At 33.1% G+C, this 24,695-nt stretch overlaps 2 protein-coding genes across 5 annotated transcripts; one reads left to right on the top strand and one right to left on the bottom strand.

The window, feature by feature from the left end:
* Window positions 1–1,817: 1,817 nt before the first annotated feature.
* On the top strand, window positions 1,818–18,435 carry LOC108326270 (ATP-dependent DNA helicase 2 subunit KU70). Of its 3 annotated transcripts, none has more exons than XM_017559664.2 (19): window positions 1,821–1,997; window positions 2,095–2,172; window positions 2,268–2,387; window positions 2,695–2,809; window positions 3,511–3,616; window positions 3,701–3,818; window positions 3,918–4,001; window positions 4,121–4,179; window positions 5,956–6,089; window positions 6,388–6,431; window positions 10,017–10,093; window positions 10,758–10,905; window positions 12,080–12,141; window positions 12,646–12,706; window positions 14,092–14,184; window positions 14,287–14,407; window positions 15,327–15,429; window positions 15,602–15,785; window positions 17,875–18,435. In XM_017559664.2, the coding sequence occupies exons 1-19, from the start codon at window positions 1,929–1,931 to the stop codon at window positions 17,986–17,988; spliced, it is 1,890 nt and encodes a 629-aa protein (XP_017415153.1). In that variant the 5' UTR covers window positions 1,821–1,928; the 3' UTR covers window positions 17,989–18,435. The 3 variants fall into 3 exon arrangements, 2 of the variants coding, with proteins under 2 accessions (XP_017415153.1, XP_017415152.1); XM_017559663.2 differs by having other exon boundaries at window positions 2,265–2,387; XR_008247725.1 differs by lacking the exon at window positions 17,875–18,435 and having other exon boundaries at window positions 1,818–1,997; window positions 2,265–2,387; window positions 15,356–15,429; window positions 15,602–15,740.
* Window positions 18,436–19,641: 1,206 nt separating this feature from the next.
* On the bottom strand, window positions 19,642–21,619 carry LOC108325448 (probable protein phosphatase 2C 33). 2 transcript variants are annotated; one of them, XM_052874013.1, is made up of 4 exons: window positions 20,938–21,619; window positions 20,714–20,831; window positions 20,407–20,630; window positions 19,642–20,314 (listed from the first exon to the last, which is right to left on the bottom strand). In XM_052874013.1, the coding sequence occupies exons 1-4, from the start codon at window positions 21,481–21,483 to the stop codon at window positions 20,090–20,092; spliced, it is 1,113 nt and encodes a 370-aa protein (XP_052729973.1). In that variant the 5' UTR covers window positions 21,484–21,619; the 3' UTR covers window positions 19,642–20,089. The 2 variants fall into 2 exon arrangements, with proteins under 2 accessions (XP_052729973.1, XP_017414012.1); XM_017558523.2 differs by having other exon boundaries at window positions 19,642–20,630.
* Window positions 21,620–24,695: the final 3,076 nt, after the last annotated feature.

Below are 24,695 nucleotides of genomic sequence, written 5' to 3'. Positions count from 1 at the left end.
CTTTTTAACTTAGAACTTTATCCTTCAAACTGACTTGATCTTTGTGGCCTTACTTTTAGTTAAAAAAGAAGAAAAGTTTGGTTAAACTTAAGTTCAGTGAAGGGCAAGTTTAATTTAACTTCATTGTTTGGATGATTTTATAGAAATAGGAAGTTGATTACTCAATAATGAGGTTTATTTTATTTTTCTTAAAATAAATAACATTCAGAAGAGGTGAATGCATCATCAATTACAATATATTACATATATTAGAATCTAATTTTCTTTCTGTTCTATTTTCTTTATATGTGTGTGTGTATATATATATATATATATATATATATATATATATATATATATATATATATATATATATGTATGTGAAAGAAATAAAGGTGACAAGACATAGAAGAGTTGAAAAATAGGTACATATATTGTAATATAATATTCTCTCTTCTATATCTTTTTCATTGAGTTTCTACAATATAAATTCATCTTTAAATATTTTATATTACTTAAAAAATAATTCATAATTTTTATTATTTGTAACTTAACATGAAGATTAAAACCTAACTCAAGTTGTTTGTGTGGATTAACTCAACATAACTGATACTTATATTTGATTGTAAATATCCTTTATTCTCAAACATTTTTATTCTAAGATTATTTTATTTTAATTCTAATTTTAGTTTTAGTTTTATCATTGTTTGTTTTTTATTCTTTACTTAATTTGACATGTTTAATGAAGTTTTTTTTGGTTATTAATTAAAATATAATAGTTAAATTACACATATTTACTTGTTGGATTTAATTTGGTGAACCAATCAAATTTTTAGTATAAGCTAATTTGATTTTCTGGTTAATATTAAAACAAACAATTTTAGGTATTTCATTATGTATTTTCATATATTTTATCTTGCATCCAATAAATTTTGTATTTATGTGAAATTTAGAATGTAGATTTTGTATTTTTGATGCACAATTCTAAATTTATTTATTTTTTATATCTTTTTAACTCTAAAAATTTAATTCTTTTTAATAATTTCATCAATTATTTATTATTTTTAAACATCTTCAATATCTTAAAATGTGTTTTTAGTAAAAGTTTATTTATTTATTATAATATTTTTTAAAATAGTTACAAAAATAATTAACTTTTTTATCATAAACAATTATTTTAATTTACAAAATAATTAAATTTAGTTTAAAGTAATTATTATTTGAAAATGTAAAATTGAATATATATATATATATATATATATATATATATATATATATATGTATATGTAGAAAAAATGAATTATCTTTTTATGAGTGTAAATAGATAAGATATGATTAAGAAAGTTATAAAAATTGTTTATTTTTATAATTTTTTTATAAAAATTATTTTAGGATTTATTAATATGTTTATTTTAATAATTAAAATTTATTTTATAATTTAATAACAATATATTTTCTTATACCAATTAATTGTATCATAAATAAAAATTCAAATGGAATAATTAATTCGAGTGATAAATTGTTTGGCTTTTATTTATCTTCTTATAGTAGTATTTCCCCATCACTAATAGTTCTTTTCTCCCTAGTCTCGTTTAATTTGACATTTGATATTGGAATGTATAATTTAGAACACAATTTATATTCTGAATTATACATTGTAAAAATTATTTTTTATTTTATATTTTAAAATATGTCATCTTAAGAATAAAATAATTATATTTCACACATTACATAAAAATTTATAAAATGCATGTTAAAATTGGCAAGATGAAAAAAAATTACCACATTAAAAATGACAACTACAAATAATTTAAAACAACAACATAGTATCAATTTCAAGAACCACAGTCCCATAAAGTTTTGGGCGCGTGTTTGAGAGAGATAAAAGGGATTTCAAGTCTTTGCTTAATACAGTTGAGAATAGAGGAAAACTGAGGGGTCAGTGCAAGATGGAGTTGGATGCTGATGATTTCTTCAGAGACGAGGAAGACCAGGCCGAAGCTCAAGATTCGCTCCTTGTAAATTGCTTTCTCTCTCTCTCTCTCTCTTCTTTTTTCCCTTTCTTTTATGTTCTGTTCTGTTGAAATGTCAACTAAGAAGAAACCCTTTTACCAGGAAGGTGAATTGAGCAAAGAATATGTGGTTTACCTGGTTGATGCTTCACCTAAAATGTTCAACACTCTTTTTACCACGGTTACTTTTCTTCTCCATTTATTACTATTCATTTATTTCCTTTATTCTTTTAGCTTTCTTGCCTATGAGAAACTGACTATCCATGGCTATAGCAGCAAGAACACCAGAAACTTGAATCTCATTTTCACATTGCCATCTCTTGTATATCACAAACATTAAAGACTCAGATCATTACCAGATCTTACGACCAAGTTGCCATATGCTTCTTCAATACTGTAAGTTTTAAGTTTTTGCTCACCCCTTCTTGCTTCTTGCGCAGTAGAGTGGGGAAAAACCTTAAGTAAGGCAGCATTGTCACAAAATTTGGTTTTATTCTTGTGGTATAAATTACAAATTAGAAGACCAGGTTTCTGATTTTCAGTTTTATAAATCTTAAAGGCCAATTAGAGTTATTTTTTCTCCTTGTTACCTCAGTAATATGTGATGGCAATAATGAAATCCTTCATTGCGCATATTACAAAGGTTAAACTCTAATTCAGTGTACCTAGTTTTGCAATCTCTTATTTAGTTTTGTTATTTCAGAGGGAGAAGAAAAATTTACAAGATTTAAAGAGTGTTTTTGTATTTAATGTTCCTGAAAGAGAGTTTCTAGACAGGCCAACAGCAAGGCTCATAAAAGAATTTGACCAGTTGGAAGGTAAGATTTTGGGCTTTCCAGTTCTGGTGGTGGATATAGAGAATCATTTTGGTGGACCTTATTTATACTAAACTATCTTGTAGTAATTTTCTTTTCATAAGAGATGCCATTGAACTTGGTGTAGTATTCTTGTTAAATTTGTAATTTTTTGTCACATCAAGCACAGACTAGATGATTAAAGATTTGGCTTGCTGACTAACTGGTTTTCAAACTTACGTGAATGATATTGTACAAACATGGGCAAAGGATTGTTTACCTGATGCAAATTTCCTTCTTTTGAAGTTTTGTTACTTCTGAAGCTGCTTGTTCCTGTTATACTTTTTTTTAATCTGTAACCAGGGTTTGAAATTTTTTTGGATAAATATAATAGTGTTGTTCTGACTCTGATGACTGGCAGAGTAAATTAGAGAGAGGATGCGACTTAGAAGAAAAAGTAAAGCAGTGAATTTAATTAAACCTATGATTACATTGGTTATGTCTGCTAATAACTCATAATACACACACATTATAAGTGTATATGTTTTATCTTTTTCAATCCTTATAAGCTTTATGTAATGCTTTTGTAAGTTTCTGAACTGCTATGTAGTGTATGATGTGGAGTATGCATTTAGTAGGATTAATTTCTGATTCAGATTCTGTCTTGTTTTGTGTATTATGTAATATATAATTCTGAGGCTATTGTTTGTTTCAATCTTCTCTAGAGTCATTTTCGAAATACATAGGAAGTCAGCATGGAATTGTGTCTGATACTCGAGAAAATTCTCTGTACAATGCTATCTGGGCAGCTCAGGCACTTCTTTGTAAAGGGTATTATATTGGCTATGGACACACACTACACAGATTTTTTTCACGTTATTATTGGTTACTGATAATTGGAAACATTTATACCAGGTCAGCAAAGACAGTTGACAAACGCATACTTCTGTTCACAAATGATGATGATCCTTTTGGTAGTATCAAAGGGGCTGCAAAATCAGATATGATAAGAATGACCCTGCAGAGAGCTAAAGTACCCATTAACATATGCTTTTGTTTATAGCATAGATGGTAAAACCATAAGGTTTGAAGAATGCTAGTGGTTCATAATTACTTTTTTTGGTTTGTTAAGGATGCACAGGATCTTGGAATTTCTATTGAAATTCTTCCCTTGAGTTGCCCCGATGCAGTGTTCAAAATATCTCAATTCTATGCTGTATGTTTGCACATTTATGATATATATTTGTTATGCTTCCCCCTCCCCAGATTTCTTCTGTAAAGTGATCCTGATTATATCATTTTTCCATGCTTACTTGTCAATTGTATGCCTTTTAGGATTTGATTGGGTTGGAAGGAGATGATCTTGTTGACTTTATGCCAGAAGCAGGAAAGAAGTAAGACCTATTATTTATGATATTCTCTGACTTATTCCTCTCGTGTCATTGAAATTGGGCATTGTAGTTTTACTGGTATGCTTCTGAAACATTGAGTTTCAGGCACATAAATTGTTGCTTAGTTGGGGTAGTGAACTTGAACTTTTTTCCTGTATTTTGTTCATATTAATAGTTTACTTTTCATAAGCTTATAAATTACAGATATGTCAGCAAATGGTCTTAAGCAGTTGCACAATTCTGGTTCTGATTTCTGTTTTGTTTTGCAATGCATCTGTGTTGGAGTTGGGTTATTGTAATAAGTTATGCTGAATATATAAAATAAAAAGGTAACCTAACATCATTAAGAGGAGAGTAAAGGGCCCTGGATGAATCAAGGCAACAACCAGGAGGGTACATTTCCTACCGGTTGTTGTTTTATTTTCAGTCAGTGTTAGAAACTTGTATACATTCTTTTCAATTCAATTTAAGGTTTAGTCTTAAGGGGTGGGGGGATGGGGGTAATTTAGGTTGAGTTTTAGTTTTGGGAGGTTCTTGTGCGGGAGGGTCCTGAAATTCAACAACATTGTAATGATCCGATTGTGACTTATATATCAAATATAAGTCAAAGAGGGGATATATTGTGATAGGATAGAAGTTGGTAATGGAAGCTTGGAGCAGAGTTATGGGATCCATGACATTGGACTCAGGTTGAGAGGAACACAACCAACTTACAACCCATTACCATGCCCTGATCCAACGCTGAGCACATTTCTCTAGTAAACTATGGATCCACTTGGATTGAAACAACTGCGTACAGTAGGGGCAACAGGATAGAGGAGTGTGTAACCTATCATACCAGTGGTACATATATGGAGGGACACAGACATGTGTTTTCTATGTGCCCAACAGTTTGGAGATTTTCTCTGGTGTTTGGAATGACAATTTAGAGTATGGTGGAAGAAGAAGAGAACTATTACAAGGAGAATATAGGGGACAAAGGAGCAGAAAAAAGAGAGGATATAGAAATGTAGTTAGTGGTGATGGAGCACCACCTATTGGATTTAGTACTCAATGGGGGGCTTTACTCAGCCAAACACTCTGAGTTGTAAGGAGTAGTGGCAAAGAAGACTGTAGTAGTGATGGTTGACAGTGGACCATTCCTAGCTTCACCTCAAATGACTTAGCTATGGTTCTGAAGATACTCATTGAGTGGACTCTTGAATTTACTGTCAGATTGAGTGATGGACATTAGAAGTCAAGTGGGCTTTGTAAGCAACTAGAGGGGATTGTAGTGGTTGAAGAATTTCACCTACTTCCTTGTGTCAGCATGGAAATTCTATTGGGAATTTCATGGCTGGTGACATTGGGAGACATGAAGGTAAATTGGAAGGCTCTCTCTCAAAATAATGATGACCTTTAATCAGCACAGTAGACATGGCTGAATGGGTTTCCTTCTTAAGATAGGAACCAGGTATCTCCAAAAGCCTTACTGAAGCAGCATGAGCTAATTTTTCAAGGGCTTTAGATTTCCTTCTTAATGTTTCCTGATTCAATAAGATAAGTTTTCAGGGTTCTCCTTCCATATATTCTCCTTCAATATATTTTCCCGTTTCTTTCTGTTCATTTTTGTTCCCTGTTAAAAACCTTGCTTTCTTATAAACACCAACATATTTTTATTAAGATTGTGATGTTGAGCAACTAATAGTTAAAAGATATATTAACATTAGAAGTTATTGTTTATTTAAGCACAATTCAATTTAAGTCTCGTTTTTTTCTATTTTTGTGTTTCAAATTCAGATTGGAGGATATGAAAAGTCAGTTAAGGAAACGCATGTTTACGAAACGCATCGTCAAAAGACTTAAATTCACCATAGTTAATGGGATATCCATAGAACTTAATTCTTATGCTTTAGTTCGTCACACTGAGCCAGGTAAGAATTTCATGTTACTTTCTATCTTATAAAAGCTATTATTTTGTCTTGTGTAACCTCTGCAAGATTTTGCATTGGTCCTTTCTAAGTTTTTAACTTGGAAATTCATACCATATAAACTTACTGCTTTAGAAGCTATTTTTTTCATAATTCATTTCATTGTTCTAGTGTTTTGTTATGTCCCATGTGACCTTGCAAGCTTTTCCATTGGTTCCTTTAGTTTTTAACTTGGAAAATTATAGCTTATACATATTCAGCTTATCTTAAATTAATGACACTCCATGCTTTTGATGTGTAGGAGCTGTCACATGGCTTGATTCTGTTACTAATCGTCCTTTGAAGGTGATTAATTTTATAATCTAAATTTGAAAATAGTCTATTTTCCATGGAATGATATAATGTTACAATTTAAATTCGAGAATTTACTCATCTTGTTCTTTTTGTAGAATTTATATAACAATGAAATGATGTTCTCTATTGAAATTGGACATGATCCTTGTATCCATAACTATTGTATATGATTGCCAAGAAAGATATAAATGAGTCTATCATGGAAACTGGATCAGAAGACTTAAAGAAGATGAAGTTTACAGAGATAAAAGAGACAACACCATATATTTCCGTCAATGAAAAGTATTACAGAAACAATAACTCTGACTCTTCGAGGGTCCAGCATCCTCCCACATATATTTTTTTCCTCCCCTTTTTGTCTAGATCCCAAAAGTATTTATACAAACCTCTCTTATTCTTTATCTAGCTCTACTGACATGGTGACTGACTCCTAACTACTTGTAATTCCGTCACATAGCTCAAGTACCATTTCCCTTATTTCTTCTTTCACAAACCTTTGTAGTAGGAGGACGTATCCTATCAGTCTACATACTAAAATTTATTTGTAGACTATTGTCATTACTTTGGAGAAAGAATGTGTTAGGTTTCTTGATGACAAGAAGCCGAAAAACGTTCAGTTTCCACCCACAAACAACAGTGTTGACAATCTCAGCACTGGAAAACAATCTTATTAATCCAACACACACAGTACATGATTACAACCAAGGGAAAATGTTTCCCTTCACACAGGATGTCTCTAGACTTGTCCAGCCTCTTCAATTTACAGAAAACTAGTCTTCTAAAAGACACCATCCTACCTATATATAGTCTTCCCACTAAGGGGACTACAACCACCCAAACCACCTAACAACCTATGTTTTATTTTTAATCACCTTCCTCCTAACATAGACCCTCCTATTCCTATCAGAATGTGTATGGACTTTTTTGACTTCCTGGTAGTTTCTTACTGCAAATAAATTGCAGCTTCATTTTTCTTATTGTTAGTGTTCTAAATTAGTTTTTTCTTTACACATACCTCTACCCACAATTTTGTGGCCATCATCAACCTCAACCGAATCTGGACTTGTATCCATTACTGGTAACTGGAGTTTGATCACAAATTCTGTAGAAATAAAGTTGAGTTGCCCCACAGTCAATTAATACCACGTCAAACCGTGCAGTGATAATTGTGTTTCCTACTGCTCCTCCTTTGCAATTCCTTGCTCTGTATCCCACTCTTGCTCTTCTTGTCCTTCTAATAACATCATGACTTTGAGTTGCTTGTTATTACAAACATGATTTAAACAATATTTTTCATCACAATGAAAACACTTTCCCTTTTTAATATTTTCTTGAAGTTCTGATTGCATCGGCACTCTAAAATTTCCTCTGCTAGTATCCATTCTTTTGTTCCTCTGCTGCCTTAGCTACAGCTATATTTTCCGCTTCTATAGTGTGGGCTTTATTTATCATTTCTGAAAGATTTTCTGTTTTGTACAATTTCAATTCTCCTTTAATCTCCTCCAGCAACCTATTTGGAAAAAATTCTCATCAAATACTGTTCATCCAAGCCCTTAATAATTCTTGCAAATCATTCAAATCGAGTGATGAATTCATTAACTGACTTCTCCTACTTTAGAGCCCAGGATGACTCAAAGGATCTCCCATCAGGACTGGTCGAAACCTCTGGATGAGTGCATTCTTTAAACCAACCTAAAATTGGCTTGCAATGCTTATTTCCTACCACTAAAACCAAGTTAAAGCAATTCCTTCCATTTTCTCTGTTTCTTGCTATTAGAAGGTGGGTTTAAGCCTAACTCAACCCCGCAAAACCGGCTTGTAGGGTGAGGTTTGCACCCATTTATAAAGTATGAATTGGCCTTATCTCTAGTCGATGTGGGACTTCCAACACACCCCCTTCACGCCGAGGTATAGACATCTTGTGCGTGATAGTAGAAATTGGGTGGTCCGATAACGGCCCGATAGCGGGTGGAATAGAAGAATAGAATCTCCACATAGAACTCGCTAAGATAGGCTCTAACCATGGCTCTGATATCATATTAGAAGGTGGGTTTAAGCCTAACTCAACCCCACAAAACCGGCTTGTAGGGTGAGGTTTGCACCCACTTATAAAGTATGAATTGGCCTTATCTCTAGTCGATGTGGGACTTCCAACACTTGCGTTCCTCTCAATCAGAAATATCTTTCCACTTTACCTATCCATCCCATAGCATCTTCTCCCTCCGAAACTGGAATATTCAGCTTCCTTCACTTATTGCAACTCTTAATTCCCACATGCTCTTGACCTACTAGCTCCTCTTGTGCAATCTCAGTTGAAACCCCCTGACTCGTACTTAACTGCATTCATTTTTTCTGTTTCCCTCACTCTCTAATCTGTCAACAATCATTTTCAATCAGGCCATGCGTAAATTCTATTGCGCAAGACTGGCTTCCCAATTTGCATCCATTTGTGTCCATCTTGCATCTGAGATTTTTTTGAAGCTCTTTGGTAACTGAAACCCGTTTTCTATGGTCTCCAATTGTTAAATAGTGGACTTTAAGTCTAACTCAACCCCACAAAACCGACTTGTAAGGTGAGGTTTATGCCCACTTATATACTCTAAATTGGTCTTATCTTTAATTGATGTGAGACTTACAACACCCCTCTCACGCCGAGGTATATATATCTCGAGTGTGGAACCAGACATTAAAAGATAATCCGATAGTGGGTGGAACAATATGTCCAACAAACACAAATCTCGTTAGGTATAGACTCTAACAATGACTCTGATACTATATTAAGAAGTGAAACTTTAAGCCTAACTCAGGTATAGACTCTAACACCGGTTTGTGAGGTAAGGTTTGTACCAATTTATATATTCTAAATTGGTCTTATCTCTAATTGATGTGGGACTTCCAACACCAATGCTCTCAGTCTTGTAGTCAACATTAATACCCAGAGCCCAGAAAGAGCTATGACACCAGTTTATAGAAACTGTGTCAGAAGACTTAAGGAAGATGAAGTTTACAGAGATAAAAGAGACAAAACTGTAAATTTCCTTCAATGGAAAGTAGTATAGAAAGAACAAATGTGGCTCTTCGAGGGTCAAGTATCCTCTCAGTATTTTTCCTCCCTTTTTCTCTATACCCCTAAAAGTATTTTTACAAACCTCTCTTATTCTTTAGCTAACTTTACTGGCATGGTAACGGACTCCCAACTAATTGTAATTACATTATATAGCTCTATTCCCACTTCCCTTATTTTTCTCTCATTAAACTTTGTAATAGGAGGTTGTATCCTATTAGTCTTTGTAAAATTTATTTGTAGAATATAATCACTACTTTCGAGAAAGAATGTCTATAGACTTTTTCTATGACTTCCTGGTAGTTTCATGAAAATCAAGCTACTGCAATTAAATTTCCGCCTTATTTTTCTTGTTGCTAGTGTTCTATAATCATTCCCTTTTTTTTATATGATTTTATCTATGGAATAACAACGTTGTTGAATTCCCATTGGTTATATTCTTTTTGTCAAACCATAATGCTTAGTGCTCTTAGAGCTGTATAAGACAATTGTAAACTGGTTTGATGGTGCAGATTGAAAGAACTTTCATATGTGCTGATACTGGTGCAGTGGTGGAAAAACCTACTAGACAGTTTTTACCTTATAAAAAGTATGCATTTTATACTTCCATTTATTTTTAATTTTTATGTTTGGATAATTTTCTTCACTTCAATTTTTTCTATTTGGATTTGATTTGAGAAAGAATATTAACTGTACTATATGGGGCATTGCTATCGTTGCTGAGAATAGGAGTTTTTGGAATCTGAATCATAGCCAATTACTTGTTCTGGGACAAATCTGTCATTGAAGGAGGATATGAGATGGTTTTGTTTAGTTTCTGAAAATATAGGGGTGAATAATATCATTGTAATGAAAATAAGGTGGCCTTTTCTGTAAAGCTAAGTGAAAATATACTACCAATTGAAAAATGAAAAATAGAAAAGGGATCAAACGATATCGAGGTCTACCTAATCCTAGTTGGTTGTGAAAAAGTTGGTGTTTTTTTACTTAATTTCTGGAAATTATCTTCTTGTGGTTCTTTTGTTTTTAAACTATTTAAAATTGAGACCATAATTTTAGAAAAGGTGGAAGTTTTTTTGTAGTTTGAAATGGATGCAGAGTTGCAGCTTTGAAAGGGGATTAGATAAACCAATCACATTGACTTGACATTTCTATATGCATGCCTGTAAAAATACTTCAGATGCCCTTATTCTATTTCTTGAGGCCCTGTTGTTTCCTTTTCTTTCTAATTATAATTTTATTTATTTTTTCAGCCAGAATATTACATTTTCGATGGAGCAACTATCTGAAATTAAAAGAATTTCAACTGGACAGCTTAATCTTTTAGGGTTCAAGCCACTGAGTAGCTTGAGAGATTATTACAACTTGAAGCCATCGAGTTTCCTTTATCCTAGTCATGAGGTTACTGGTTTTTGTCTCATATGAACTGTTTATGGCATCTTTAGTTATGGATAATGTTGGATTTTAAATGTAACTTTTGTGCTTGGTTTTTGTGAACTCTGTGACTTTATGACAGAAAGAGTACACAAGCTGAGCATATATATGCTCTAAAGAGGTTAAAAAAAAACATAACATTTTAGGTTCCTGGGTTTGAAACCTAACTAAGAACACTAACAATAGGTAGAAATAGTAATGAAAGAATGATTTTTTCTATTATTCACAGTAAAAGAACTCTCTTTACAAAGAATGGTTGGAAGCATAACCTCCCTGGTTAGGAGCATAACCTCTTTCTGCAGGCTAAAATCCTGTCTTACAACAAATTCACTCAATAATCCCCCTATACAGAACCCACTCCCTATTTATAAAGTTTCTCTTCCCCTTCTCACTAACTAACTAACTAACTAACTAACTAACTAACTAACTGTCAAATAACTCTTCCCTCCTAACCGCCCTCTCATTTTCTTTTCCTTCTATCCTAAACCCATTATAACCTAGCACCTTATATCCTATCATAACAGAAAACAGAAAAGTTAACATCCAGTTGAATAACTGAATGTTTAACATGTACATCTCTAGAAGGGGTTGTTGAATTTGACTCTTAGCATGTATTTGTCTTTGTTCTAGACGTCCAAATTATTATGGGGTGTGTTTAGATCTCATCTGCAAGAGATATGATCAATGTAGTCCTTGTAGGATTTAAGCAAGTTCTCACTTTTCAGAAATTGGGCTTAAGGCTGATCAGCCTCACAAATTTGGTTAGTAAGGTAACAACTGCTCGAGCTTTATCAGGGCTACGTTGGTCATATCCCTATTTGATGTGTGATTTCTGTAGAATGGGATGTTTTTTCATTGGACATAGATCATGTGCGTTCTTCATCTTGCCATTGGGAATCTTGTTTTGATGCAAGTTGTTTTTATGACTTTGCTACCAATTAATTGCTCTCATCAAATGGATGCATACAGTGTCCCTTTTACAGATAAAAAAGTATTTTTATCTAGTAGTCTATTGGTATTTTTCGAAATGGTGGCATGTATAATAGTTGCACCAAATCAATCTTACATGCTTCTCTAGTTTGTATGTTTATCCCTTTTTCTATTTCATAGTATTCTTCTGTGATGCCTTTTTGCTTTGCAGGGTACAGACAGCAGCATGTGCATCTTCATTGCTCTTCATAGGTCCATGATACAACTCAACCGGTATCCTTGATTCATTGTCTTTAAGGATTTTTTTAATTGCACTTTCATGTCTACATCAACATCTTTATTCTTTGTTTTTGGCGATTATGAGAATTTAATATCTTAAATAATGTAGTCTGATTCTAAGTGCGTTCCAATTGGGTATCTGCATTTTCTTTTTCTTAAAATGTTACTTGTTATCAAATTAGAGTTTGAAGTGGTAGCATTTTGAATCAAATTCTACATTGAGAAATCTTTGGTATTTATGAGGCAGTTGCATGAATGTTAATTGGAAAAGGGAAAGAGAGGGATTTGTCAAAGCTGCAACTGAAATCTAGTTAGGTAGTGTGTGACAAAAACAAGTGACAAATATTATATATTAACTAAGCATCCTCTTGTAATACTACTAAGTTTTATTACATGATTGATATAGTAGTTTGTATGGTTGTAACATGACTGATGTTAAATGACACTTGCATATGCTAATAATTACCAATCAAAGTAATTATCTGATTTTTCTTTCAGTTTTGCTGTTGCTTTTAGTGGTAGTTCTTCTCGCCCTCAATTAGTTGCTCTCATTGCACAGGTACAATATGTTCAATGCTAGAAATTTGGCATTATAATGAATGATTGCTTTCTTGGCTTAAAAGCTGATGTGACGTAGCTGTTTGATGGCTTTGTCTCTAAACTTCTGAATAATTTTAGAGCTCCATTTTGTTGTATAATTGTCTTGCATTCTTTTCTGTACTCATATTTTCCTGATCATTGATCTTTATACTTATGCTCAAGATTTCTTTTAACCGGATCATGTGACACGAGATCCGAATTTGGTTTCACACACAATTCAAGCTGTGTTTTTTGTTAGAATTGTGATTGTGAGTGCGATATGAATGATACAACACTGAGAAAACCTAGTTCAATCACGGAAAACTAATTTGTAAGAGAACTTTCTAGGCTTTATAATTTTTATTTGTTATCTTTAATCGAGACTGAATCACCACCTTTAAGGCTGACAATTAGCGCTGCACCAAGAGAGTCCCAACTGAGATGGGCTAGTGATGACCACCGTCAAGGTGATTTTCCAACATTTCCCGTCATGCCCAGGCTACAAGCTTGTAGTGTTGCGCATACTTGTAAAACTAACTTAACCCTATAAAAGTAACTTATAAAGTGAGAATTACCCATGTTTTGTAGCCTATATTTAAGCCATATTTCTAGCTAGGACTAAATCACCATCCTCAAGGTTGCAATTAAGACAACCCTAGAGAGTCCACAAATAGGATGGGCTAGGGTTTATGGCAATTAAGACGACTTTACAATACCTTTGCAAAGTTGTAACTTCTGAAGAAGTTGTTTCACTCACGAGGTCACATGTGGTGAGGGTCATGGCGTGGTAGTATGCCTTTTCATTGGAACTCTAGAAAACATTTTGCTGTATACTCCTTCATGAAATGAGATTACTTTTTTAAAACCATATTTGTCAGAAATAAATTGCTTGTCCTTATGGACAATCTGCCCTATGTCTGGCCTTCATATGTCAATTAGGTTACCAATCAACCTGTAATATCCTTAGGATCAAAATAGGATGTGGTGGTTAGGTACAAGCTTCCATCTGTGTATATGATTTGGCTCATTCTAAATATTCAGAACATACATGGCCTGCCTTTGCTGAGCTACTTCAATTCAAAGAAAATCTCTGTTGTTTGAGGCATTCAATGCCATCATGATCATCACATGCAATCATTATGTTATCAATATAAACAATTGAGTAAATGCAAAGATTGGAAGAACATATACAAAGCACAGTGGTCCGCTTCACTTTGAATCGTTCCAAACTCCTGAATTAACACAATTTTAACCTATTCTAAAAGGATCTCAATAAAATTTTTGCAATCAATACAATCTAACCGTAATCTCAGCTATTCATTTAATGTGCTTGTATGGAATTCTTACCTCATGTATGATTATTAGGAAGAAGTTATTCAATCAGGTAGTCAGATTGAGCCACCCGGAATGCACATGATTTATCTTCCATATTCTGATGACATCAGACTTGTTGAAGAGGTAGAAAATTGCAATATTTTGACTTTGTTTAAACTTTAAATGTCTAAAACAGTGAAAATTTTAAATATGAAACTGTTATCTTGGTGGGTATGATTTTTACAGCGTTATTCTGATACAAGCGGGATGGTGACTAAAGCAAGTAGTGATCAAATAAAAAGGGCAGCTGATTTAATTAAGCGTGTTGACTTGAAAGATTTTTCTGTATGCCAATTTACCAACCCTGGTAAGCCTCTTCTCCCTTCCTCTGGCTTACTCCCTCTCCTTGCTGTTTGGCAATTCTGCATATACATCTAGTAAGCTTCATTGGTTTTATAGTAATTTATTCTCTCATCTAGAAACACTCACCTTGACTGAATTATAGACAGTTTACTTAAAGATACAGGATTAAGCATGCTGGTGATTTCTATATGAAGGCTGGTTGACAACGAATAAAAGTAGCAGTGTTACTCAAGATTTCTCCAAATATAATATTCATTAGCTTATGTTTTTTAAATGTTACCAGACTTTCAATATAAATGATGTAATGATGTATATATTGAAGAGTTTATTCCTGAACCTGATATATTGCATCAAAAGGTTATTCTTATTTGGTGGGGTTGTTTACCTTGATCAAATGAAGCCACTTTTCTATATCTTAAAAACCTATTTTTTTTGGAAAGATCAGTTTGTTCAATGAATCATAAAGTTGTTTTTGGTAATCTTTTTATCTCACCCGCTTTTCTTACTTGGGCCTCAGTTGGTTTCTCCTTGCATGACCAAAGGCAAAAATCTCTCATCCTTTTTAACCCATCCCATCTACCCCAACATTTTCATCTCTTCCAACTCTGATAGATTATTATTATTATTTTTTTTGAAAAGCATTGCATTTATACACTTCATTCCATTAGCTTTACCCAATAATTAGACCTTTTGTTGATATTTTACTCAATGAAATCAATAAATTGTGGAAATATATTAACTTCATAATAACGTTTTACTGTTTTTTGTCTGTTTACTTATTTTTGATTTTATTCCTTGATAGTGTATGATGATTAGCTACTTGCAGTATGTGTCTTGTTCTACTTCTAATTATTATTCCCATTTGACACAAGAAAAGATATAGTGATTCCTGATGGTAAAAAATAAGCTTTTTTCATCTTCAGCCTTGCAAAGACACTATGCTGTACTGCAGGCATTAGCATTGGAAGAGGATGATGTTCCAGAAATGAAAGATGAAACATTACCTGACGAAGAAGGCTTGGCCAGGTAAGCTCTAGTTATTCATAATAAATTGAGCATTTTGTTGAGTCTAAATAGCAGACCGTAAAATGAAACTGAAAGAAAGTATATCTGTTCTGTCCTCTTTGACCTTTCATCTATTTGCTGATGAAGAGTTTAGTTTGAATTGATAATCCTCCTGCTTGTGTGTTACCTGCAGACCAGGAGTGGTGAGGGCAGTGGAAGAATTCAAAACCTCGGTATATGGGGAAAATTATGATGAGGAGAATGAGCATGGCATTGGGAAGCCAACTGAAGCCTCAAAGAAACGAAAAGCAATGGTAGAGTTTGCAACTACAGAGTGTAAACAATATGACTGGGGCGAGCTTGCTGACACTGGAAAGGTAATCCTTGGAAGTTTTTTCATGCAGTGCATATTTGTGGAAATTTTGATCAAATTTTGGATAAGCAGGTGTGCTTAAGCCTCAGCCAATTTTACATCGAACATACCTAGTTACCTACCTTCGAAATCCAAGCAATGATTTTGTCGTAGGTGTTTCAGTTGCAATACAAGCTATGGAATAAACAGGCAAACTGTACTGGACAAACCATATAGTTATACCTAAACTAGCTTTCAGTTATACCTAAACTGACAAACTTCTATTGATAACAATCGCAAAAATTACATTAACATAATTTTTATTTGTAATGATCAAATACTTCAAATAAGGAAATAAAAATATGTTGAAATGAGTAGGAAGATTTTAAGGATTTTTTTGCTAATCATTAGTAAAGATATTGGGGATATTTTTATTCTGATAATCCTCTATTTACAACACCCCCCTCAAGGTTGTTGTTTCCTTATTTGATATTTTTTTGTCAAAGAATTTGTCTTCTTCCTCACTGGGTTTGTTCAATCCCATTTTGGGGCTTCATCATTTGGATCTTGAGCATCCTCCACAGACAAATATGGTAATGGTAAAAATGAAAGCTCTTTTTGCTTCAACTGTTTGCTCCCATGAAGTGGGCAGCTGAAAAGAAAAATATTCTGATTCATTAAAGGTGACATTTCCATTTATATTCACCTTCTCTAAATTTCTAAAAACTTCTAAAACTTTTACAAATTAATTTGCTTTCTAATTTCTTTAAGCTTTCTAAGTTACCCCCTTTGTATATCTTCTTTATTCTTCCTAAATCTTGTTCTTCTTATATTCCATGATGCTTATAAGGTCCTCATCGGTATAAGATTCAAGAAACTTAGTCATTGATTCAATCATTATTCTAAAATTGATCAAGTTTCTCCTTATAGGCTTTCATACAAGACATTAAAGAAAAAAAAACACAAAACAAAGACATAATAGAGAGAACTCATTTAGCAGAAGAACCAAAAAAATTATATTACTCAAATCAGAGCCAAAGGAGATGTCACCTTCACTTGGAATGGGTTTAAGAGGTCTTGACAACCCTATCAGTGGCAATGGCGAGTGAGCGTTGCCAGAGGTACGTGTTCTACACAAGTTGAACGGTGTAACTGGCAGTGTTGTTATTACAATGTGATGTGAGGTGCACCTTTCTAACCCACTACTAACCACAGTAACGAACAGAGGATTTGGCTGCTATTAATATGATGAAATTTGGACATGGTGTTGGTTGCTATATTGGGGGGCGAGATATGACCGTGACTTAAGATTGATGTACTGTTAAATAGAAACGAGGAGTGACTACTTGTAATAAAGCACAGGCTAATATGAGTTGACTAGAACTTAGATTACCAAACCCTGGACACAATCTTCCTATAGATGGAGAGCCACTTGCCTGGCCTTTTCTAGCCTCTTCTTCCTGCTTACCTAGCTTTTGTCTTAGTGACTGTTCTTTTCTAGGTCTTTTACTAATAAAATGAAACAGTTCCTTTCACCAATTCCAGTGGAAATAGGGCTCCCAATATTTGGAGCTTTGCTACCAATTTGATCTGTGTAAGGAAATAACAAATTATTTTATTAAAGATTAAATATATTTTTTGTCTCTAAACTATTAACTAAAATTGTATTTTATTCCTGTTCCAAAGTATATACCAATTTCGTTCCTACACTTTATAAAAAAATGTTTCTACACTTCATAAAAAAATGTCTTCGGCACTAGAGTCTTCCTCACCTCCCTTTAACTCTCTATCTCTCTCCTCACTACAACTCTCTTTTTGGTGGTGACTTGATTGAGGGCGGGTGTTTAGGGTTTAGGATGCCTTGTGTCTGGTCTGCACCTCCAACGACAAGGTGATTATGACTCAAAGTTGTAACGAAGTTTTAATTATGGCTCAAAGTTACCATACCTTATACGGACAAAGATGTTAGTCACACTTCAAATTTGAGTTTCTGGTATCAGATGGCTATCAGTTTAGGGGGTTGTAATAATGGCTTAAAATTTTCATTTGCAGTGCTGCTCTTTCTTTTAACTTTCAAAATTGCTGATGTGGAATCATTTGATATTTTTTTGCAGTTAAAGGATTTGACTGTGGTGGAGTTGAAATATTATCTTACCGCACATAATCTTCCTGTTTCCGGAAAGAAGGAGGCTATAATTAGCCGAATATTAAGTCACATGGGAAAATGAGGAAGGGGCCAAAGTTTTCATTAATGATTTTGCAACGTGGATAACTAGAACCTAAGACTCTTGGCCACAAGGTCTGCTAAAGTTAATGTTTTGATATCTTATTCGTGAACCTATGTGGATAAAGGGGTTAGCTATACATGGTATTAGGGTATGTAGTAGCATGGTTTACCGGTTGAAGACATAGTCTGTGTTAGACATCCAACCCTGTTTTGGTTAAATTGCTAGCATTCCAGTTATGATTCATAACCCAATTAGCGTAATTATAGACCAGGAAATGACAAAAAATCTGGCTATTAGTGAATTTTTCCGTTGTCTGATTTATAATAGCAATATTTTATACTCATTTTGCTTGTGAAGAGGTTCAGAGATCTCTAAAAGATGAATAAACATAAAAAGGGGGTACATTGCGATATTGTTGATATGGATGGATTACTTAGTGGGATTGAAGTTTTAAAACGTGTTTTCTGTTCATGCTCTGCATTATACTTTGTCTACCATTCTCCTCCTTGTGAGTGTAAGCCATTATTGCTGAATAAAATCTATCCATTGTCTTAAAAAGAAAGACAAAATAGAAAAATCTACCAAAAAGAAAGCTTTACAACGATTGGATCAAAATTGTGAAGATCAAGTACAGATATATGAATTGACCTGTCTGGTTAATAAAAACAAATTAGTGGACAAATTAAAAATAGAAAAGAAATATTACTGGATAAAATCCCTAATGTACACAAAATAATAGTCAAAAGTTTTTTATTTGTCTTTCACCTAAAACCATTAATAACCAGAAAACACGATAAAATATATTTAATTTTTTTTATAACTTTCTAATTACCACATCTAATATTGACTATTTTTTTTATAAAACTTTTATAAATATATGTTTGTATGTGTGTTGAATTGAGATTTTCACTTAATTACTTTTTATTTAGTTAATTAGAATACGAGACTTTATTCGAAATTAATTAAATTCTATATAGCTTATCCAATTAAAAAATGTCAAAAAAATAAAATATAAGATAAAGAAATAAACACCTTTATGAAAATTTTAAAAAGCATATATTAATTTTATCTATAAATAATACGAAGTGATCTATGAGGATAATATTTCATAATTTTCATTTTTATTTTAATAACACCCAAAAAAAGTAGCTTTTGGCTGGAAAAGTTCTATTTGTCCATCAAACGAGTTCTACACAGTTCAATGATATTACATCCTTATCAAGTGACAGATAGACTCAAGGCAGCTTGACTTCATAACCCAGTCAGCACCATTATAGACAAGGAAAATGCAAATCAAAATGGTGGCTATTACAAAGTGTATTTCTCCTTTGCCCAATTTATAACATCAGTGGGTTATACTCATTTTGCTCAAGACGTTCAGAGCTACATGGAACTACAGCTAAGTATTAAAGAATTAAAGGTCAGGCTTCTGTCTCAACTCTACTAACCACTGAAATAGTAATCGACAAGAAACTTTTGTTTCAAAAAAGGACTTGGCCTTGTGTGGCTTTGGTAGGTGTTGGGTATTTGGAGTGTTTAAATTAAAATGTAAATAACAAGGAAAAATATAACTAACAGGGTAAAATACAAATGACAGAAAAGCAAATAAAATTCTTATTCTTTTCATTTCTCTTGTTTCAAGCAACCCCTGGATGAACTACATAATATAATCTAAAGACTTGGATATACAGATAAGGAAAAGATCTCCAGCTAAAAAGAAAAGGACGGTAGTATCCCTTTACCCTGTACATGTAAAAATATAAGATAAATTATGTCATTTTGCACACACACCCGAGGTTTAATGAAATTATGTTCCGTATGTATTTACATGGCTACATCTCTCTATCCTTATAACTGCATAAAAAAATATCAAGTGACATGTGTTAATGGGTAGTATATAACTTTGTTTTGTTATATAAATTGAGAGAGATTTATTTGGGGAGAGACAAATGAAAATTTGTTAAACCTTAGGATGTGAGTGTATTCCTGAAATAGGGAATGCAGCCAAATAGTCCTTCTTCTAAATAAAGAGAATGATGGTTGACATAAAAGATATGTACTGTGGGCATTTTCGTTAAGGTTCTGCTCTAAGTAGTGGTGGTTACTGCTCAACGACATTTGATGGGTCTTTTTTGGGGGTCGATGGTTTTAACTCCGACATGGAATTAAGGAAGAGGCAAACTACAGAGCAATCATCAACCTTAGAAGTGGGAAGCTTGGTTTTCCATGCCTGAACAGCTGCGTCAACCAGTATTCGAGCCGCTGAAGAGCGTGGACTAGACGACACAATGGACACAACTTCTTCGTTTGATAAAACATCCCATACCTAAAGAGATTTGAAAGTATGTGCATGATAACACAAGAATGTGGATCATATATATTTGTGTTTGACAAAAGAAAAAAGGAGGTAAGCGTTACCCCATCTGTGGCTAACACAACAAATTGATCCCTGTGATTGAGGCGGTGATAAGAGAGATCAGGAACAGAGATGAGTCCAAAGTCCTTGAGACAAAAATCTCCAAAAGATCTTGACATGGCAAGCCCGGGGGAGTCAACATTGGGAAGCCATAATCTATAAATCCCCGGTTCATTTTGAAGGGCGAACACTCTTCCCTTACAAATCCTTATCCTCTCTGCTTCCCCTGATGAATAAAAAACAGTAAGACAAGAAAAATATCCAGCATTGTATTGGACACAAATAAAGACGTGGGTAAGAGAGAGGTACTTGGAAGATCAGGCTTAAGGTCAGTGGTCAGCTGAATGGCAATAAGGGAACCATTGCGGTCATGAGTAGCCAATACAGCTCTGGAGTCACCCACATTAGCAATAAGAAGGTCGTGGCCCTTAAAGGATGGAGGGAGGGAGGGATGAATGAACGAAAATTGAAGAAGGTGGCAGATAATGTGAAGTGATGGGATGGGATGGGATGGGATGCGATGTGATACTCACCTGCTTGAGCAAGGTAACAGCCGTGGAGCCACTAGAGGAGCAATCGATTTGATTGTGAATTCTGAGGTCTCTGTCCATGATCTTCGAAGCTCTGATAAAAGATTGTCTGAGCGTCGCAATTTCAGTTGGGGCAATGGTACAAGGTTCCAAGTCGTTGTTCATGGATGTGTTAAAGAAATTGCGATAACTGTAGGTGCTGTCAGGATTTGAGGAATTCCACTGAGCCATGAGCTTTAAAGGAAAGGAATCCCTGAGTTTCTTTGCAACCAAATGACCATAAGGTCCGTGGCCATCGAAGACACCGCATAAAACGGTGCCGTCGTTCGAACAGAAGTTCTCCCAAACAAGCATTGCATCCTGGTTGATCCCTCCGTAGCCTTTTCTGCAGTACAAGGAAGCAATCTGCGATGAACCGTTCAAGAACAATCTCCCAGGAACTCTGTGAACCCGCATTTCAATCCTATGATCCGACAATTCTGTTGGACTCCACAAGCGGTCATCACATGCATCCGATGGTGCCCCCGCGACGGAGAGGCAAGATCCCATTCCCACAGATTCCGAGCCAACACACCACTTCTCCAGGCTACTTCCTTCCTAATCCTAACGAACGAAGCAAGAGAAACAAGTCAATGCAGCGTGAATCTCCTCAGCATTTGATGCCATCCCCTACTGCTACTCTCTCCCTCCCTTTTACAATTATAGGAATTGAACGAAGATAAAGATCCTTATCCAGCTAAAACTACAAAGTTAGTTACATAGTTGGTTAGTTTGTTGTATCTTTCTCGGATAATTCTTCTTTTTTTTTTACTATTTTTTTCTTTTTCTAATTTCCAATATATAATTTATATTATAATTGAAATTCATAATAACTAGTCAAATTTAAAATAAAAAAAAAACTAAGTCTTTTTATATGTTTGTGGTCATGAATGTCAAGAATGTGAATCCCAACAAACATTTTAAGAAAAAAAATATTAAACAAGGTTAGTAGGAGAACCAGTAAAATCTAAAATTCTTTACAAAACTATAAATAATTATAAGTGAAATTTGTGAAAGGAGAGACACTTCTTTAATTACTATATTAAAGGTATCTTTTTATTCTGCGACTAATTAGGTAAAGAAAATAGACATTTACCATTTTTTTATATTTATTTATATGTTTTAATCTTTTAATGTGGTGTTCAAATATAGTAGTGTCAAAAAGTCGATAAGTTTAGCACTTAGCTGTAGGGGATGGCGTTCAAGTGTTAGGTTTGTGCGAAGAATGGCACTCAACGGCAAGGATGTGTCGCTCACCGCCAATATTTATAGTTTTCTCTCTTTACTTTTTCTCTCTTTGACTTTTTTTATTTCCCTTAAGGATTGGATGATACTTTATGATATGTTTAATATGCTTTATGAAATGTTATTAAGGATTTTGAATGAGGTTGATGTATGTATCAAGGTGTGATTGAATAAGAATTTCTAAAGAGAAATTTTAAGTGGTTATATTAAGTATTGTTTGTACAAATGTAGGAAGCTCAATCTTATGGGTTTTTTAACACTCTAATGGTAATTTATTTTCAATTAGAGAGAAGTGATGTTTGTGGTAAGAGTAGCAGAAAGTCCTAGTCTAAGTGTTCCATTATGGTCTAAGAAGCGAAATAGATTAATCTTGTGTGTGGTAAGGTGAAACTCATTGATCATGACTCTGCAGAGCAATAATGGTCACCACAAATAACTCGACATTCATATTTTATCCGGATGGTCAGGTCTAGGTTAATGATATGTTTAGGATGTTTGTTTAATTTGATATGAAATGTGATGTATGATGAATTCCGATATTTTTTCTGTTATTTTTAACATTATCTTACCCTTTTGTGTTTTTTGTTTTTCTTTTTTATGCATGTTTGGTATCTTTTACAATGATTATCTGGTTGGTATGAGTAGATACAGATGATATATTGGTGGAGTAAGCATTGGAAATGATGGAACAAATACGTAATTTACTTAGAATAAATCTTTTGTATAGTTATCTATTGAGAAAAACTTTATGTACGTCTCTTCCTCTTTTGGATTTATAAATATAAAAAATATGTATGGTTATCTAAATAACTATATGATATTTTATATATTTTCTTAACTCATTTTTGTGATAATCCTTATTAGTATTTATATTATTTAAATAAGATATTACTTCTAATAATATTTTGTTTAATTACTTATGTTATTTATAATTATATTTTCCCTATGTACATTTTGTAAACGTATCTTATTTAATATTATTTATCTAGACTATTATATGAAAAGATTATTTTTTTAGTATATACATTTTGTTTTTAATTCTATCCTTTAAAAATAAATATTTTATCAATTTTAATTTTTAAATAACCGACTTTTTAAATTTAACCGTTTTTCTCGATTTAATCATTTTTTTCTTCTAAAACTTAACTATTTTTTAAACGAAAATAGCCCTTCATAATACTAAAATTATCCACCAAAAAAATAAAAAAAGGTTACCTATAATAAAATTGTAAAGCTTATTTAAATTTAGTTGTATAATTATAATAATAAATATATTATTTTTTGTTATCATAAAAAATAATAAAATTAAAATTATTTTTTATGTTATATATAATTATTTAATGTTATATATAATTAATTTTTGTCAGTATAGTGTCTCCAATCTCTTCCCTTTTAACTTTCCGATATTATTTCTAGTTTGCTTAGTGATCTGAATCTACCTCTTCTTACTTGATTATTCAATGTTATTTATTATTCAGCTTATTTCTTAATCTAATTTTGAATATGATTCCTTTTGGCAAATAAATATAAACTACATTTATATTTTTTTTTACCTATCACTTTTACAATTTGAAGATATTATTATTTTTTAATTACACTCTTAATATAATTAAATGGAGAAAAAAAGACAAGTTATGATAAAAGAAAGAAAATGAAATGATAAATAAATATGTATGTTTTAATTTTTTTTTATCTTTTTAATTAGAATTAAATATGTTTTTAATTCGAAAGAATTTTATTTTTCGTCATCTTTCAAAATATACTTTAATCTTTTTTCTATAATAAATTATAATTATAATTTTTCGTGACTTTAAATTTAATCTGATATGGCTAAATTTAATCTGACGTGGCTAAAGTGCCACGTCACTTTTTTTTTTTTCTGAAACTTGGTGTTCGCGTTTTCAGGCTGTGAGACTTTTCTCTCTTATTTATGTCCATCATCCTCTTCAATGCCTGCTACCACCACCTTTCTACGAATCGCGATTTCAAGAAGGGAAAATAGGTTTCAAGAAGGGAAAATAGGTTTTCTCTTAGCAGCGTGAACTTGTGCCATGGCGGAAGAGGAAGAAACTCTTTCTGTGTTGCATGACGAAAAAGCCCTACCCGGATGCACCTCCAAAGCGCCGCCTTCTCCGAACAACTAGAATCACTAGTTCTTCACTCAGCGCCACCCGCAAGTCAAGATTCTAGATGTTCGTCACCACCAAAACCATAATTGCCAAGAAATCCTCTTTTTCTCAAGGTTAGGTGGTCTGCAAGCAAGGAGCAACAGAGAAATTGGGGAAAAGAAAAATGGTCTAAGGTTTTTTCTCGAGTTATGAAAAGAGATATGGGGTTTATTATGGTTTGTGATTACATGATGTATATGGAAGGAGAGGAACCCCTTTGCAAGACCCGTCAATACAGATGCTCAGAACTAAAAAATTAATCAGTTGTTAACAAATTTGTATCAAAAGATAAAATTGGTTCATCCTTGA

Source organism: Vigna angularis, chromosome 3 (genome assembly GCF_016808095.1).
Source record: "Vigna angularis cultivar LongXiaoDou No.4 chromosome 3, ASM1680809v1, whole genome shotgun sequence".
Lineage (NCBI taxonomy): Eukaryota > Viridiplantae > Streptophyta > Magnoliopsida > Fabales > Fabaceae > Vigna > Vigna angularis.
This window is presented reverse-complemented; position numbering and strand designations above follow the sequence as displayed.